The 16,796-nt window shown below is 38.2% G+C and overlaps 1 protein-coding gene across 1 annotated transcript in view; it reads right to left on the reverse strand.

The window, feature by feature from the left end:
• Positions 1-16,796, reverse strand: part of pclob (piccolo presynaptic cytomatrix protein b) — a gene marked incomplete at its 3' end in the record, with an annotated part of 69,140 nt that overhangs the window by 10,160 nt on the left and 42,184 nt on the right. Inside the window, exons 12-23 of the mRNA XM_079374277.1 lie at positions 14,505-16,638; positions 12,259-12,285; positions 10,040-10,128; positions 9,627-9,702; positions 9,281-9,406; positions 7,471-7,579; positions 6,819-6,886; positions 6,133-6,344; positions 5,958-6,008; positions 5,239-5,369; positions 4,263-4,289; positions 3,642-3,735 (exon numbers count right to left, since the gene is read on the reverse strand). Of these exons, the coding sequence (XP_079230403.1) occupies positions 3,642-3,735; positions 4,263-4,289; positions 5,239-5,369; positions 5,958-6,008; positions 6,133-6,344; positions 6,819-6,886; positions 7,471-7,579; positions 9,281-9,406; positions 9,627-9,702; positions 10,040-10,128; positions 12,259-12,285; positions 14,505-16,638 (3,144 nt within the window). The remainder of the gene's footprint in view (positions 1-3,641; positions 3,736-4,262; positions 4,290-5,238; positions 5,370-5,957; positions 6,009-6,132; positions 6,345-6,818; positions 6,887-7,470; positions 7,580-9,280; positions 9,407-9,626; positions 9,703-10,039; positions 10,129-12,258; positions 12,286-14,504; positions 16,639-16,796) is intronic.

The following is a 16,796-nucleotide window of genomic DNA, read 5'->3' on the forward strand; positions in this document are numbered from 1 at the left end:
GAATTGGTTATCCTCTGTTCAGGCAGGGAAGATTAGCATTACGTGCTAATATTTGTGACCCTCTGTTTCGGCAGAGAAGATTAGCGTAAAGTGCTAGTAATTTGCGTTATCCGTTGCTCTGGCAAGGAAGGTTAACAATAGTTGATGTGTTAACAAGCATACCCTCTGTTGAACAGAGAAGTTTTAGTGTTTTGATTGTGTGGTAACAAAGAAACTCACAATATGTTTAGAAAGAATGCTAGACTGATCCCCACAACTGAAAAAGGTGGTCTAGCGACTCCTTTGTGGTCAGATAGCGAATTCAAATCACTGTTAGGAGTACAAATGAACCTAATAGTCACTGAGAAAGTTAGACAAGAACTAACGCAGAAATATGAGATTCATCCAGACAAGACTTGGTCGGTAGATGAGTGTAAAAAGGTACTAGGAGCATGTATTCGCAAGAACAACGTGAAAGGCATTATATGCTGCCACAGAGAATTTGGTTTAGCGCTAGCTACACAACAGTCTCAGCGTAACTCAGAGCTAGAGGAACAGAACAAAGAGCTCCGTGCTAGAGTATCCTCTTTGACTAAGAAATTGAACCGAAACAAAGCTTCAGCAAAAACTGATGTGGAAGAAGTTAGTCAGCCTGATAACAATTATCCTGACTTAAAAGCTTTCTTTGAAACAGATGTAACCATCCAATCAGTAACTGATGTGCCTGTAGATTCAGTGAAGGTATGTGGCGCTAGGAGAAGATCTCAGGGAATTGAGGGAACTGAAAGTGTTCCTCCCAACTCTTCTGTTGTCCAAATACAAACTGTTGCCAAAGTGCTAGGACCTAAAGATATAGAGAGACTATCCCAGAGTTTACCCTCAGCACGCACAAATTTTTCTGAATTTAGAAGAGCATTGATCAGCAAAATGCGTCTCTATGACATGTCGTTGGCAGAAGTCACACAGCTAATGTCAGAAATTCTAACTGAATCTGAATTCAACAGTTTTGAGTCTGCTGTTACTTCTGAACTACAACATGCAAGTAAAGGCGATTTGAGAGAAGGTGTTTTGAAAATTCTAAAGAATATCATGGGACCCAAAATAGACTGGTCCAGAATCACTAACTGTGTGCAAAGGGAAGAAGAAACTGTAAGTGAATACACTGAAAGGTTTTGTCAGTCAGCCGTAACTTACAGTGGAATAGTTGATGATTCTGAAAGTGTGTTAGATGACAAAGGACCCCTAGTCCGCATCTGGGCAGATGGCCTTGTAGCTGAATACAGAAGAGCCTTGCCATTTCTAGATCTAACTTGGTCTAACAGAACTCTCAGAAGTAACCTAGACAGGTTAGCTACATGGGAAAGAGATGCTGATGTTAAAGCCAGAGTAAAGATTGCAGCAGCATCCTATAAGGTCAATACAGAGAACCACCAGAAACGTAAATGTCCTAAGAAGGAGGGCAGTTGTCATTACTGTGGCAAAACTGGACACTGGATGAAAGAGTGTAGGAAAAGTAAAAAGACATTAGGAGAAATTAACAGCTTTACTCAGCTCCTACTCAGTCTACTTACTTATCTGAAGCAGCCCCTCCCCACTTCACCGAACTGTTGGAGCAGCTTGCTCAGGTGTTAACTGTTAGGGCTGTGAGTGCTTAACTTCACTAGTAATGTACAACAAAGATGAAAGATCCTTTGTAATTTAAATAACAGGAAGGTGACTGTCACGTCCTTCCATTGAGAGAACGCTAGCTAAGTACACTCACAGCCTTCAAAGCTATACTACAGCACACTCCAGTCACTCACCTATCCTCTCTGGGTTATGATGTTTGTTATGACTGATGTTCCATTAGAGGATGGAGATGTCGCACAGTAAAGTTCGTACACCAACTACAGGGACAAACTAGGACACACAGACCAGTGAGAGCCCAGGGAAGAACCGAATGCAACAGGCTTCGGGGGCCAACCCTGCGGTGAAGACTCCCTCATAGGCCTTCCCCATCCACTAGTCCATCCTTACCTCACTGTTCCTTAGGTGTCGCAGGAATTAAGAAATAGGGAAAGAAGGAACAACAATAGCAGACTCAGATCGAACAAAGGACACAACCCTAGTGTTTGCAATCTTTTAGAACAAATACTGCTCTGTCGTCTTTTGTTTTCTTTCTTACTCTGTGCAGATACCACTTGATGGCTGTCCCGAGACCCATACGTACCGACCTCCTCACCTGCGTATGAAATCACAACCTCTAAAAAACAACTAGACCCACTGCCGAGCCAACTGTCACGGAAGACAGAACAAACAAAAAAAATACACAACGCAGAGACTCACATACGGGAACTTCAGTCATCCATCAACATGATCAAGATTGTCGTACTACTAACAAGATCCAACAAGACATTTTTGATCTTTCAGAAAAAAATACACAAGATGACTGAAGATAATTCTTCATGGTTCGGAAACTTAGGTAAACCCTGGCTGTGGATCAAGGAAATAGCAATTCTTCTGTTGTTTCTCCTACTGGCGTACTATCTATGCGTCCACAGTATCAAGTGTTTCATTCAACAAATGACTCACGCCTCTCACGAGAAAATGACAGTTCCAACCAGAAAAGACTATTACCCGTAAGAACTTCACGGACCCTAATTGCATGTTTGTTTTCTGTGTCAGCATGCAATTACAGAAAATCAACACAGAGCATGTGCTATGTGCCTGTAACGATCACAAGTTACAAGAATGAACTTTTAAGTGTCTAAATTTGTATTTTGTGAGAGTTATTAGAACTCTCAAAGGGGGAACAAACTGTTGGAAACTTTTTCCTTCGTCAAAGCAGAGACCAGGAGACTTTGGGATAAGTTACTCTTTATTGAGAACTCGCAGTAGTCGCTGTAGTCATCCAAGTCTGACTCAAACAGTATGCATTGTAGTTTATATACATTTCGAGGGGGAGGGATACAGAGGTGGAGACAATCTAAACAAAGAATTCAAATACAGTACAGGAATCGGCCCATTACCAGAATTTCCCTAGCCCTGACATCATCAGCATAACAGTATGATTCAAATGCATAGGTGCTAATCCAATCAGCCTGACAGTATCACCCAAATGGTCAGGAAGTGCCTAAAGACAAAAGGTTAATGTCTCAGACACCTGGGCTGCCTGACTTCATCTTAGAATGTCATCATCTTTACCTCAAAATGTAAAACACACTGTTTCAGTTTATATATAGTTATATAAATAGTTATACTATTACATTGGAACCTAGATTTATCATTTTATAAATTTGTAATCCAACAATAGGAACGGAATATATAAATATAATCTTTTAGAAGAGATCAGCAGAACTGGTTAATGTTTTGAAACAATATGCTTGAACTGAATTTATATTCTTCAAATAGGAAATAACTATATAAAATCTGATCATTTATAAGTAAATGCATAGGTACAGAACAACTATATATCTATACATTTACTTTTACGGTAATAAAAATGAAAACATAACAATTAAGAGTTATAATAAATACAAATGTATAGAATATTTGTAATAATATAATTCAAAAGATTCTAATTTTCATGAAATAGAAAATAGGGACACTTAAATGTGTCCTTAAACTTTTATACAGTAGTGTGTGTGTGTATATATATATATGATCATGTATGTCGTACTTACCTGCTCTAGATGGATGTTTTTGTAAATGACAGTCTGGTTCCACTCTGGGTTCTGAGTCTTCTGAACATACTTTATCCTTCTCTTGTTCTCAGCACTGAGAGGTTATTATGTGGAGACAGGATACAAGGAGCAATAAACTTAGATTATGGATTTCAAATGTAGCATATTTATAGCCACACTTGAGGCTAGTGGAGTTTCATAAAGCGATGACCTTACAAGAGGCAACACCGATACATCTACGGTCCATGCCACCAATGATGATAATGACATTATCAGATAACAGACTAAAAGGTTGAAATTCCATCTTCTACATGAATTTATGGGCAATCTATGCAAGCATACAGAAGCAATTGACTCTTACAATGAGCTGGTGTGAATTTGCATAATGGTAGAGTTGCACAACTGTACTTAATATTTACTGACTTTGAGGGAATTTATTGACATCAAACAAACATCAGAGGTAGAGGTTGCTTTGAGGTAGATCTGAGACACCGCACAGATGACGCAGTAGGTTTCACCACATGAATGACAGCTAGATAATGAAAGAAAGGAAATCCAAACACACACACACACACACACCAATGAAAAAGCAAAATGAAAAGAACAGAAACGCCACGCTACCTTGCGTTCTGGACAACCATGACTTGGCTGAACCAATCCGGAGATTTGTATGGAATGCAAAGTAAAAGTAGACAGACAAACAGACAACAGTCAGAGAATCCAAGGAAAGGGTAAACAGGAACCCCTCAAAAAGTCACGGTCCAGGTGGAGTCGTGGCTGTGGGGCTTTTAGCGCCAGACAAAAGGATCATTTGTGCAGGTAATAGGAACTAATCTCATAAACACTGCAGATATGGCCATTAGGAGATGGCAGATATAGCATTACACACCCCATACTGGTGGAAGCCATATTGATTGTGCTGTCTCTGCACTCCGAGACACTGAGCTTGATTACTAGGTAGCATGTTAAGAGGGGAAGGCTAAGCTAATAAAAATTGACTTCTCTAAGGAAGATCTCTTCCACTTTAGCCTTCCAATAAGTCATTTCTGTACTAAAGAGGTGAGGACTTCTGCCCAGGAAGGGAGACCTTTAAGCCCACTTGATATTCAAGTTATTATCAGTAACATTTTTTTTTATTCTGCCATACAGCATTTAAGTTCATTATTAAGCATTTTTGACATTTTCATTCCACTGTAATTATTATGGAATAATTTGTAAAGGGGTACAATGGAGCTACAGGCGCACTTGCAGAATCTTGATATTGAAGAAAAAAGTGATTTTTAGAAGATCAAGAGTAAAACAATAATAGGAGCGATTAAAAAAAAAGGGTAAAATAACTAAATTAAGTGACTCAAGATTCAAGTAACTTAAAAAAAAATCAGACAATAAATTAAGCACAATTACAACATTTATATATGTGGACAAGGACAAACATAAAATAAATATATGTAGTACGTACTGTAAAGACTCTCTAAATCTTTCATTCTTCACTCTTACTATCACTTTAACACTTGTGCGCACACACACACACACACACACACACACACACACACACACACACACACACACACAGAATCATGTGCACAGGGATACTCACCCTCTCCCTGGCAAGAGATAGACCTTAACGAAGGGGTCTGTATATCCGTTGTTTTCTCTAGGAGCGAGGTTTCTAGCTTGTAGCACATGAACAATCAAATTGCCCATATTCCTGTCATAGTTGATTTGAAGCTGAGGAAAAGATACATTATGAGATGCATAATACTATAGATAGTCTATTCAAATTTAATTTCACTCTAAAATAAGCACTGGATCAATAAAGCAGTCAATACTGGCGTATGTCAGTGAGGCTGATAGATCATAATTTACTATTTTTTTTCTGCATAAAATGCATCTTAAATATATTTAAAAGGAAAAAATATTAGGTTTTTAGTGCATTTTTTCATTTATTTAAATCAATTCTTATTATTTTCTTTATTTCTACACTGCGCACTTCTACAACTTTTCATCCTGCATAAATAGTTTTGCTCGCACATTAAATAAATAACTAAATAACATTAAAAATATAAATTTATTTTCTGTTACAACAGATATTCTAAAATCATTTACATGATGTTTAAATTATGTTTACAAAATTGTAAACAATAGCTGTCTTATTCAGATAAGTAGAAATGGGAATAATGACTTAATCTGGTTATGACAGTGTTTTTACATATTGCACACACAGTCAAAACACAATCATGTAATTCAAATTATTTTTAAAATAGTCTATTCAGTACATATAAATTTGGTCATTGTGAAATTGGTGCACAGACTCACTTGTATTTCACCAGTGATTGGATGTGGTTGTGGCTTCAGAACCTCTGCTGACTGAAAAAGAAAATAATGAAAAATAAATCTCTGTCTGCTTTAAACCTAATTTAGACACAACATTTGGTATATGCTCTATATACAGTATTTGGCATCTTCCTGCACATTTTTACACATACAGCACCTTGCTACTATGGCGTTTCTTGTTGACAGCAGGGGACCCGGGTTGCCCAGGGCTGGGGACCCCACTGGAAGCGGCAGATCCGGTGCCAGAGTGCAAGTGTCCTGCTCTCTCCAGAGCAGACAGCACGGAGGCAGGAGCCTGCTGCTGCGAAACCTTCTGCAACTCTGCAGCCAGCTGCTTTGGGTCGACACCTGGAGAACGCTGACGCTCACCTACAACACACGCACACAAAACAAACCCATTTCAAACTTCTGATCAATACAGACACCTTTTCCACCGTCGGGAGTGCAAGAATTGTGATGCACACACACCATACTAACACACAGATTCATGACCTGGAGTTAAAATGAGTGCTAAGAAAAGCTGCAGGAGAGGAAGTCACAACTTCCAGTTAAAATAGCAAATAACCATTTGTACCTACTGGTTGCATGCATATTAGCTGGACCTTAGCCTGCTTAAAAAGCTCATTTTTGATGCCACTGAAATATGTTATTGAAACATAAGCTTAGCCAACATTTTTATAGAATTTCCAAGTATATTGGAGTCTGTCCATGACCAAGATGCCTGCAGAATGGATGACTGATTTACTTTAAAGGGATTTGTTTTAGTGTGAAAAGCTTATTAAAGGCAGCAAGACATGTAAGCACAGTATGAAGGGAAGAATACAAAATGTTGGAGAGACTCACCAGCTCTAAGCTGAGTATGGAGCTCCAGTTGTTGAGGGTGTTCTGTGTTGGAGAGCATGTTTAGATCTCTAAACAGCAGTCAAGATAACAAATATATTAGCATATTGGCTTAAAGGCCAAAAACTGCAATATAATACATACTTTATAGTTAAATCAATATTTAAATGATATGCCCTTACAAAAAAAGCACTGTACTACCATTGTACAGTGAGGTGCCTTGCTCCTTTTTTACATTTATCAAAATGAATACTTTTAAAACACTTTTAATGATTTGAAATTATTCAGCAATTACACATTAAATTGATCAAATGTGACAGTAAAGACTCTTACATTGTTACAAAAATTATCATGGTTTCAACAAAAATATTAAGCAGAGCAAATGTTTTCAATAGAGGAATTTTGAGTGATTTCTGAGTGACGCTGAAGACTGTAGTAATGGTTGCTGAAAATTCAGTTTTGCCACAGGAAAATATGACACGATCAAATATATTCCATTAATTTTACTGTTTGTTTTTTCAAACAAATGCAACAGTAGTGTGCAAGGTACTACTATTCTCTTTGTTCAACAAATGCGTGGCATTAACATGGTAATTTTTGTTGGTGTTGTTGGACTAAATTGAGTCTTGAACACAAAATACATATTGCAACTTACAGGCGCACACATATTTCTGCCTCTCCATACTGCTGACCCACAATGCTTTGCACTTCTTCATATGTCTTTCCCAGCAGAGAGATCCCATTCCACTCCAGAACCTGCATTCCTGAGGAACACAACACATGCCACCAGAACCAGTGAGTGAAATACATTTATTAGGTTAGAATAGTAAAAACAGATACTCACAGTGCACCTTAGCCATGTCTGCATATCGTTATGGAAAGTATTAAAAAGAACTGTTGTTTATAAAAGTCACCTACTGTATGTTTATTTTTAAAAACCTAAAATCTAGAACCAAAGTTCAGTTTCTGTGCACTCTATTTTGGGGAAATGTCAAAAACTCTTATGATAGATTCACACACAGATAGACAGATAGATGCTATTGTGATTCTGTAGGGGGAATTCAGGAAAAACAATCACTGAATTAACTACTGTACACACATAAATAACACACACACTTTTTCAATAGCACGCTTCCCTGAGCACTTCACTCACTACAAGAAAACAGTCCTGGAGCATAAGAGACAGAAAACAAGTGCAGAAAACAGAGAGGGAAAAAAATATTTTAAAAGCATCACTGCAAACTCAAGCCCACTTCAGGCCAAACCCCAGGCACTTACACAAATGAAAGCGAGTCTTCAGATAGGTCTTTTGCATTCGGAGTGCTTCAGCAGCTGATAACAACAGGACATCATTCAAATGTCTGTTCATCTCCACACAATCAATCCCTTCAGTTTCCACTCAAAAACCTCTCAAATGTTCAGCAAGCACGTCCGTAATATCTCCATATTCCTCTGCAAGATTACCACTAGGCTAAAACCATTCTTTCAGCTTTGAAGTTAGTATCTAAATGATTCATGCATAATTGGGAATCCGATTCGGCTCATTTGTTGAAAATACTTTGTGCTATACAAGTGAACATTTAAAATTATCTCCAAAAAGCTTTAATGTTAAAAATGCTTTAATATTTTCCATTTTTATTCATGAATGGTATAGGTAATCATGGTCAAAATTGCCAATGTGTTACTGATTCGCTAGCTAAATATGGAAGATCCCTGTTTTATTCAATATTAAGCATGCATACTTCATGTTTCTAAGTTGAAGCGCATGCATATGAGTATGCATTGTGCAATTGTGCATTCATTTGACTCTTGGCCCAAATAATAATATTGCTTCAGCTATCAGATATTAAATCTGCTCTCTAGCACATTTTCCACTGTGGCAGCAGACATTATTATACGGTATCAAGGGAAAAGCATACTAAGATAGAGAACAGATGCTTGTGTAATCTGCCAGCAGATTGGTGCTTGCATATTTCAGGGATGCAACAAATAAAATAGATAAAAGATTTGACACTATAAAAAGAAACATTTCAATACTAAGAGTCTTTGCTAAAATCATGAGTTACGAAAGAATAAAAATCAAGCAAGCAAAAACATGTTCAAGAAGCTGAGCTATTCTCAGAGGAGCTCATCTAAATTGACACAGCATGCTGAGCCAGCATTTGTCAACAAGAAGAGCAATCATACTGCAACAATAGCCATCCCGGTTAAAATGAGAAATGGCTTTCTAAATTAGACACTTTTCCCTTTGAAAGAATACTGAATGCTTAAAATGTATGATTTTGCTGATGCTTGCTTTAAAACGCTTTCTAACATGACCTTTAAGAACTGAAAAATGCATGAATGTAAACTTTTTTAAAACCAAATTTCCTTATCGCATCTCTTTGGCTTCATTAACCCCTTACTGTCTTCAAGAAAATTTAACTTGCTAATATTATCAGATTGACTAAATCAGAAATTCTTACCTTCTACAACTTTTCCCATATGCTCAGCACATCCTCCTGCTGAAACTTTGGCGATGTAGGCGCCTATCTCTCCGTTGGTCCCTGGAATCTCTTTTCCACCCACAACTCTGATTCCCAGCCCACTCCCTGAATTCAGATGGGTTCAGTTTAGCTGATGAATGGCCGAGTAATTGGATTCTAATCAGAGTATCTCAGCATCATTTTAAACATGATCTCTTCATCAATACGACTACCACGAGATAGATTACAATTGTTGTTTTGCTTTTCCTTCCAGTAATTTAATTTGCAGGCCTAATTGACTACAATTCGCTGTGTATCTTGTGGAGTAATTGCTATGAAAACATACCTGAGATGGTGTGGTCCTTTGGGTCCCGTTGCAGTTTGATGCGAGTGTGTGGGAAAGGGTAATGGCTGCCTTTCATCTGCAACAACAAAAACAATTCAAGCAAATGAACTATATATATAGCTGAAGCTATAACAGTGCTTTTGCAGATGCAGTCTGGCGTTCTTTCAAAGATGGGTGCAGTATATTGTTTGCATGGTGAGTGAGTAGAACATGTTCCTAGAAAAACATTTGGATTGTAATGTTACTTTATAGTTTAGATTGTGGCTAAACCATCATTGATATTGACTTATAATTGCACAGATTTTGAGATTTTATCGTTAAAACTATAGGTATGTTGTTCTAGGATTGACAAACGTTTCCAGGAACACATCCTACTTGGCAAATTTACGTTCACCCTGTGGGTGCCACTTTACCTGTCTTCTCTCTGGCCCGGCTTCTGATCCACCACATCCCTGGCGGGGTTTGTCAAACCAGTCTGTCTCCTCATGCTGAAGGTGATATGCTAGAAGACGGGAAGAAAGCAGCCGCTGTACCATCACAAGTGACAAGACTAGGGCATGTGTCCCACTTCACAACTTTTCTCCCAGACAACCATCCTTTCACCACCCCCAGTTGGGGACACTTCTTTGCTAGAGTGTTTAAACTGACAGCTTGATGGATTTGGGTCAGGGTTTCCAAGAACAATATCTATGTTTCAAAAGGGTTGGACACTAACCTCCCTTCCACAAGGTCTCAAATCAAGAGCAGTTGTTTAGATAAATGCTAAGTGTACTAAGTAGCCTGACCCCAGGGGAAGCAGTGAAAAAGGATGGTGAGGGTAGAAAAAGCAATGATCTGAGACACGTGTTGAGGCATGCACACATGAACATGCATACTGTCCCTTCCGGACTGGGCTACGTCATGCGTCGAGAATTTGATAGAGAACTGCTGTGGGAATGAACCACAGCAGATATACGCACATACACACACCATCATAAAACAGTGTGATGATGAGATGCCTTACCAAATGTCTGATGATTAGTATATTTTCTGTTAGTACACGCTCTAGTACACTAGTTAGCATATACAAGTAAAACACTACTCAAACAAAACCACAGCTTTGTTCTATAACACCAGACTTTCATGAAGCAATTTATTTAAAATTGCAATCTGCACTCCAATAATAAAAAAAAAAAACATTTTCTTAGTGTTTTCATCTTGTTTTTCAGCAAAAACTTTTAAAACATTCTTAAAGATAAATTTAGTTGAGATGCAAAATTGTGTAACAAATCTAAAACTACATCCTTTTAAGCATAAAAATGATTCATGCTGAAAATAGCAGGTACGCTCTTAAAAATAAAGTGTTCCAAAAGGGGGGTTTGTAGCGATGACCTAGAATAACCATTTTTGGTTCCCTAAAGAATCTCTCAGTGAACAGTTCTTAAAATAAACTTTTTTTTTTTTTTCGTATTGTGAAGTATGAAGAACCTTTTGTTCAATGGAAAGGTTTAATGGATGTTAAAGATTCTTCATGGAACCATCAGTGCCAATAAACAACCTTTATTTTTAAGAGTGTAAGAAAACTTCATCAATCAAAGATTGATTTCTAAAAAATGCAATTTTGGCTCTCAAGTAAACTGATCTTGTTTTGTCTTAAGAATGTTTAGATATTTTTATTGTAAAAACAAGACAAAATACCAATTAAGACAAGGATTTTTGCAGTGTACTTGTTCTCATCTACAGAGTCGCAATGCTAATATATAAGATTTGGATCCTATGAGACTGTATATAGGCCTGCTGCTGTTTTTTCAGCTTCTATTTCAAATAACTTTCTTCAAAGACATTGGGAATTCCTAGAATAATTCATAACTCGAGCTAGGGCAGACATGTCAGCACATACCTAAAATATATCAGGCGAGCAATATCTTCTGTTTCGTTTACTGGGTATTTTGCAAAACCTGCAGGTGCCTTGATTACAATACTGTGTAAGCGAAGCATTTTTTTATTCATGAGGCAGCACTACAGTACGCTACAAATCATCATTTAACTCCTAATAGAGTGAGAAGAAAACTGACAACTGGATCTGTCTGCAGGAGTTCTGCAATAAAGTGTTTGACGTGCTGTCCTTCTGCAAGGAAATGTCACTTTAAATCAACAGTGCCTTCACTTTATTACCCAAGTTAGAGGATGCTTTGACCATGGCGAACCTATGGCCTGTGGAAAACTGGCATTCTGGCCAACACGCTATCAGATGGACATTTCTCTCTAATGACTTTTATCCTGCATCACCAAAACAGCACCCTTGTTCTGTATTTGAGATGTCAACTAGTTTAGAAGGATTCCATTATATTAGTGGCATTTTGGTGGGGCAAGATAAGTTCCTAGAGTGTTGTTTTCTAATGACACTAACCTGTTCTAGGAAACTTCTGCTACAGTATGCACACATATGTACTTGTGTATGTAGACATGTATGTGTCTTGGTTGATATGATTAGGCCATGCCAGAGAGACCTTGAGGAAGTGCAGTGATAATGAACACCAGGATGGGTCTGAGGTGCACCACTGAGAAATGCCCGTCACTCAAGACTATGGCACGCATGAAAGTAGGTTTATGCTTAATGATATTTTAAAGGTTGTTGAACAACAGTTCTCACCTTTCACATTCCAGCTAGGACCTCCAGCTGTAGTACAAACATTGCATTTCAGAGAATTCATAGTAAAATTAGCCTTAAAACAGAGCTATGTTTTGCCAATAAAAAACACACTGTTACATTTGCAGTGGAAGTAGATGATGTACTTTTGCAAATATCTAATTTCATGCAATTATCTCATTTTCTAAAAATATGTAAAGCACACACCATTGCAGTCAATATTTTACTCTATAGAGAGCCTTTTAAATACATTCTGCATTCTATAAGGTAGCCCCATAAAAGTAATGATAATTCGATATAATAATATTTATAGAAAGTGCTAAAAGTATACACAAAGCTATACAGGCAATTATTTCTTTAGCAATACCGGCTTTGGTGGTGTTAAATAAATGTCCCAGGTTCAAAACTAACTAAGCTCTATTGACAGCATTTATGGCACATTTGCAGAAACCACATAAAATGTTTAAAAGTAAAATGGATGGCTTTAAAACAGTTTGTACTCTGTGTTTATACAAACTGAGACTACTGAAAGAGCTTTTTGAAACTTGAATGTTGCTTCAGAATAGGTTGCTTGAGAAACACAAATAATTTCTGATATTCTCAAGACAGAGGCTGGGGTTACGTCTGTGCAAACCCAGCAGAGCATTTAGTGTTGTAAACCAATATATATTCACACTTTGCACTCTGTTTGTTTATACCATCTTTACACCTGGCTTATGTTAAACTTCTCAAACAGCTTGACGTTTAACACAATATTACACTATAGAGGGGATTTTAAACAGTTACTTAATGCTGTTGTCTTACTGGTATTGAGAGCGCCATGAAAGCACAAAGATTAAAAATATGTTTTTACAATAAATTTAAATGAAGAATTATATTTATTAGCCAACCCATTTGTGTAATGATTTCACATATTATAAGACTGACCTTAAAACACTTTAATACCTGGGTGATTTTAAACAGTAATACTTGCGTAATGTTCATTAAAATAAAAAGTACAACATATATTGTAAGATATAGTACAAAATACATAAAACACACAAAAAGAGAATTAATAGAATATTCACTGAAAAAAATAGTATTCTTCATGTAGCATGCAAGATGTTTTTAAAGTCCCATTCATAAGCCATGCAAATAAAAACTGAAATAGCAATAATTTATTGAGGATGAAAATTGGAAACACCCATGACAGACATTAACATTACATGAAGAAAATTATTAAACAAGTGAATTATGTAGTAGATTTGGAGGTAATGGAAAACTAAGATCCAGTGAATGTATGTTATAACCAGATTAACTTCTAAATTTGTCTAAACAGACTCCCTTATTTAATTTACAACTTTATATCATCACTTGTCAAAAGCACAAATTTGCCTATATAATTGTCCACAAGGACAGAAAAGGGGAAAATCTAAATTCACTACATTCATTTTGTCCAATTTTGCAATATGAAATATTCTGGATTAATGAAAGCTAGACAAACTAAACCAGGTACTCGCATGAATATAACATTTCAAAATGTCTTCACAAGAAGACAGAGGTTTAATTATGATTTAAATAAATGGATTAGTATCCCATAGCTGCTGGAAAGATAGTGAAAGACACTGGCAGCTAGTAGACAAATTTATATTCTACCAATCAACTGCATAACTGTTTTTTATTTTTTCCCCAAATACAGCACAAAACAAGATGATCACAATCCCATTTATCTAATTCATAAACAATGTACTGCCTTCCTAAGATAACCAGTCACTAAATTATTCTGACAGAATTATAGGATGTTGTAACTTCACAGACTGAAATCAGATCAATCTTCTCGTCAACTGCAGGGCTGTGATAAATAGCACAAGCACTGAGTGTATAAGGAATTAAAATATCTGAATTAATAGTTTTGAAGATCTTCTTAATTGCTTCTATTCTTATATGTATGATAGAACAATAATGGCAAAGTAAACAACCAATTTCCTTTTGCATTTAAGTAGCATGCAAATTCATTAAGAAACACAAGGTAAATGTTTATAAAAAAAAATGTATACAAATGTAGATGAAAATTAAAATTTAAGATGACATCATGCAAATGTAACAGCCTGAAAAGTGTAAAGCAAAATCCGAGATAAAAGATGAAACGAGTAAAGGAAAATATAACATTCGAATTTCGCAGAGATATAAATAATGCATTCAGAGCCATACAAAAAGTGCATATCAACAAAATCTAGGGTTGAAGATAACAGATCTCATAACAAATTTACCTTCGCTATCTGACATGGCCCCCTGAAGGTCATCCTTTATAAAGGCAATGTCTCGTTCATAGCCACTTGTCCTGGACTCCTCTCTCATGTGCTGTTGGACTTCTGGAAGAGAGTGACTAGAGCCAAACTGGTCCCGTGAGTCTGCTGAGATGGGTGGGAGTGGGCCTGCAGATGCTCTGGCCATACCCATGGGCTGACCAACAGGGCTTAGTGGACTCTCCTCTTCAGAGTTTTGTGCAACAATGGGAATTCGACCCCTGCTCTGACTAATTGGCAGACTTGTTGGTTTAGCCCTAGATACGAACTGGGAATCCATGCCCTCACCCTCTGTTTTCAGGCGTAGTGAGGAGTTTGACAAGTCTCTTTTGATAGATAGGTCCAGTCCATATACAGAGGAAGGCCTAGAGGAAGGTCTTGACCGAGTGCCACTGGGGTAGGTGCCATCATCGTGAAGGGAAGACCTTATGGTTGGCCCTAGGTTGAGAGATTGGCCAAAGTTGAGTGACTGAGCCAGGTTAGCGCCAAGAGCTGAACCCAAATATTTCTGTTGCTCTGCTAGGTTCTTCCTAAGACCAAATGTGATCTCATCCTGCAAGAGTCTTGCCCTGGCAGACAGTCCACCAACTGAGCTGGCAGAGGCCAAAAAGCTGCTGTAATCTAGTTCAAGGTTCCTGCTCTCTTGGATGGGTGAAAACTTTGTAATTTTGGGGTCAATTTGTGCTTTTTTATTCTTTAGCTGTTTCTGGTAAAGAACTGAGGCAGGAAGTTGCTTGGCAGCTTGCTTCTCTAAAGTAAGTCTACCGATGCTATATTTCTCAGCTTTGGGGAAATGCCTAAAACTAGTGTCAGAATGGAGATAGTGAGGCAGGCCTGTAAGCTGTTCAAGACTATCTGTACCACGTCGGAACTCCTGCTTAATTTGCTGTTTCAACATCTTCAATTCATATGGCTCCTCCATGGAATCCTCGTCAGCTTTACCATATGAATGCAATCGAGAAGCAGCCTGAAGAGGACCAAGAAAATCCGCCACATCTGCAGTCCGACGAACATCAGCAGTCCGGAGAAGTCGGTCAGCTTTGCTGATATCCTTATCGGCAATACTGAAGCTTGAAGCAAGGCCCGTGGAGCTCTTTGTGAGTTCGCCTATGTCATCAATCAATACATAGTTCCTGGAATTATGGTGATCGAGGTCTGCATAGAAGGACTCAGCTGATATGCTGGACATGGGACTGCTGGCCATGCTGGCTCTCTCTTCCAGGCCCATCCTCAGATCAAGGCTACTGTATTTACCACCGAGATGGGAAACTCCGTAGGCACTCTCTGTGGATGTAGGGACAATTAGGAGGGGCTGGTTGCATACGACCTCATAGTTTGTCGTAATCTTTGGTTCTAAGTCAGACAAAGTAGTCTGACAGGGTTTCTGTTGCATCAGAAGGAGTGAGGAATGGTCATAGCCAGTCTGCTGGGACTGCTGATTGAGTGAGGGCACTGATGAGTAGATGGATTGGTAGGGGGACACCTGCTGATGGTAAAGAGACTGCTGCTGGTACAATGTCTGTTGAGGATACTGACTTGTTTGGGATGCATATTGATAGTGGGAGTATGGGCTTCTAAGCTGTGCATACTGGGACTCAGACTCAGTCTGTGGTGGAATGAACTGGTTAAACTCTGACTGTGGGGCAGTCCGTGGCCGTTCTAGTCCATGACCATTACCTCGTGCCTCTCTGATGTTGCTGACTTCACTATCTGACATGTAGTCTCGCTCTTCTGCCACTCCTTGTAAGTAGGCTCTCTCCCTCTTCTCTCTCTCTTTCAGTAAAGCCTCTTTTCTTCGATTTATACCCATCTCCAGATATCTCAATTTAGCATCTATCTCTTTCTCCTCCTCATCAAGTTCTGCCTGTATCTTACGGAGTTTTGAGGACTCACGTTCAACTAAATTCAGCTCTTTGTCTATGTCTTGGAGGATTTTGGCCCGCGCCATAGTGGTGTTCCTGCACATTCGTCTTCTGGCAGAAGCAGTAGTATACCCAGAGAGGCCAATAAGGGTATCTTCTTCTGGAGGTGGATGAGGTAGCGTGCGTTTTACTTTCTTCTGAGTGCCAACTGGTGTGCCGCTCTGAGAACCTTTGCTCTGTTGATTAAAATATAAAACAGAAATAAAAAGAAAAACAAGCAAGCGATAGACATGATATATCCAGCATGGACACTTGACATGTAATCATTTGGAGAGGAAAAAAAATATATTTTTTTGGTCCTTTAGATAACAAGAAAAGAGTGAATACAAGTGCG

This window comes from Barbus barbus, assembly GCF_936440315.1.
Source record: "Barbus barbus genome assembly, chromosome: 23".
Classification (NCBI taxonomy): domain Eukaryota; kingdom Metazoa; phylum Chordata; class Actinopteri; order Cypriniformes; family Cyprinidae; genus Barbus; species Barbus barbus.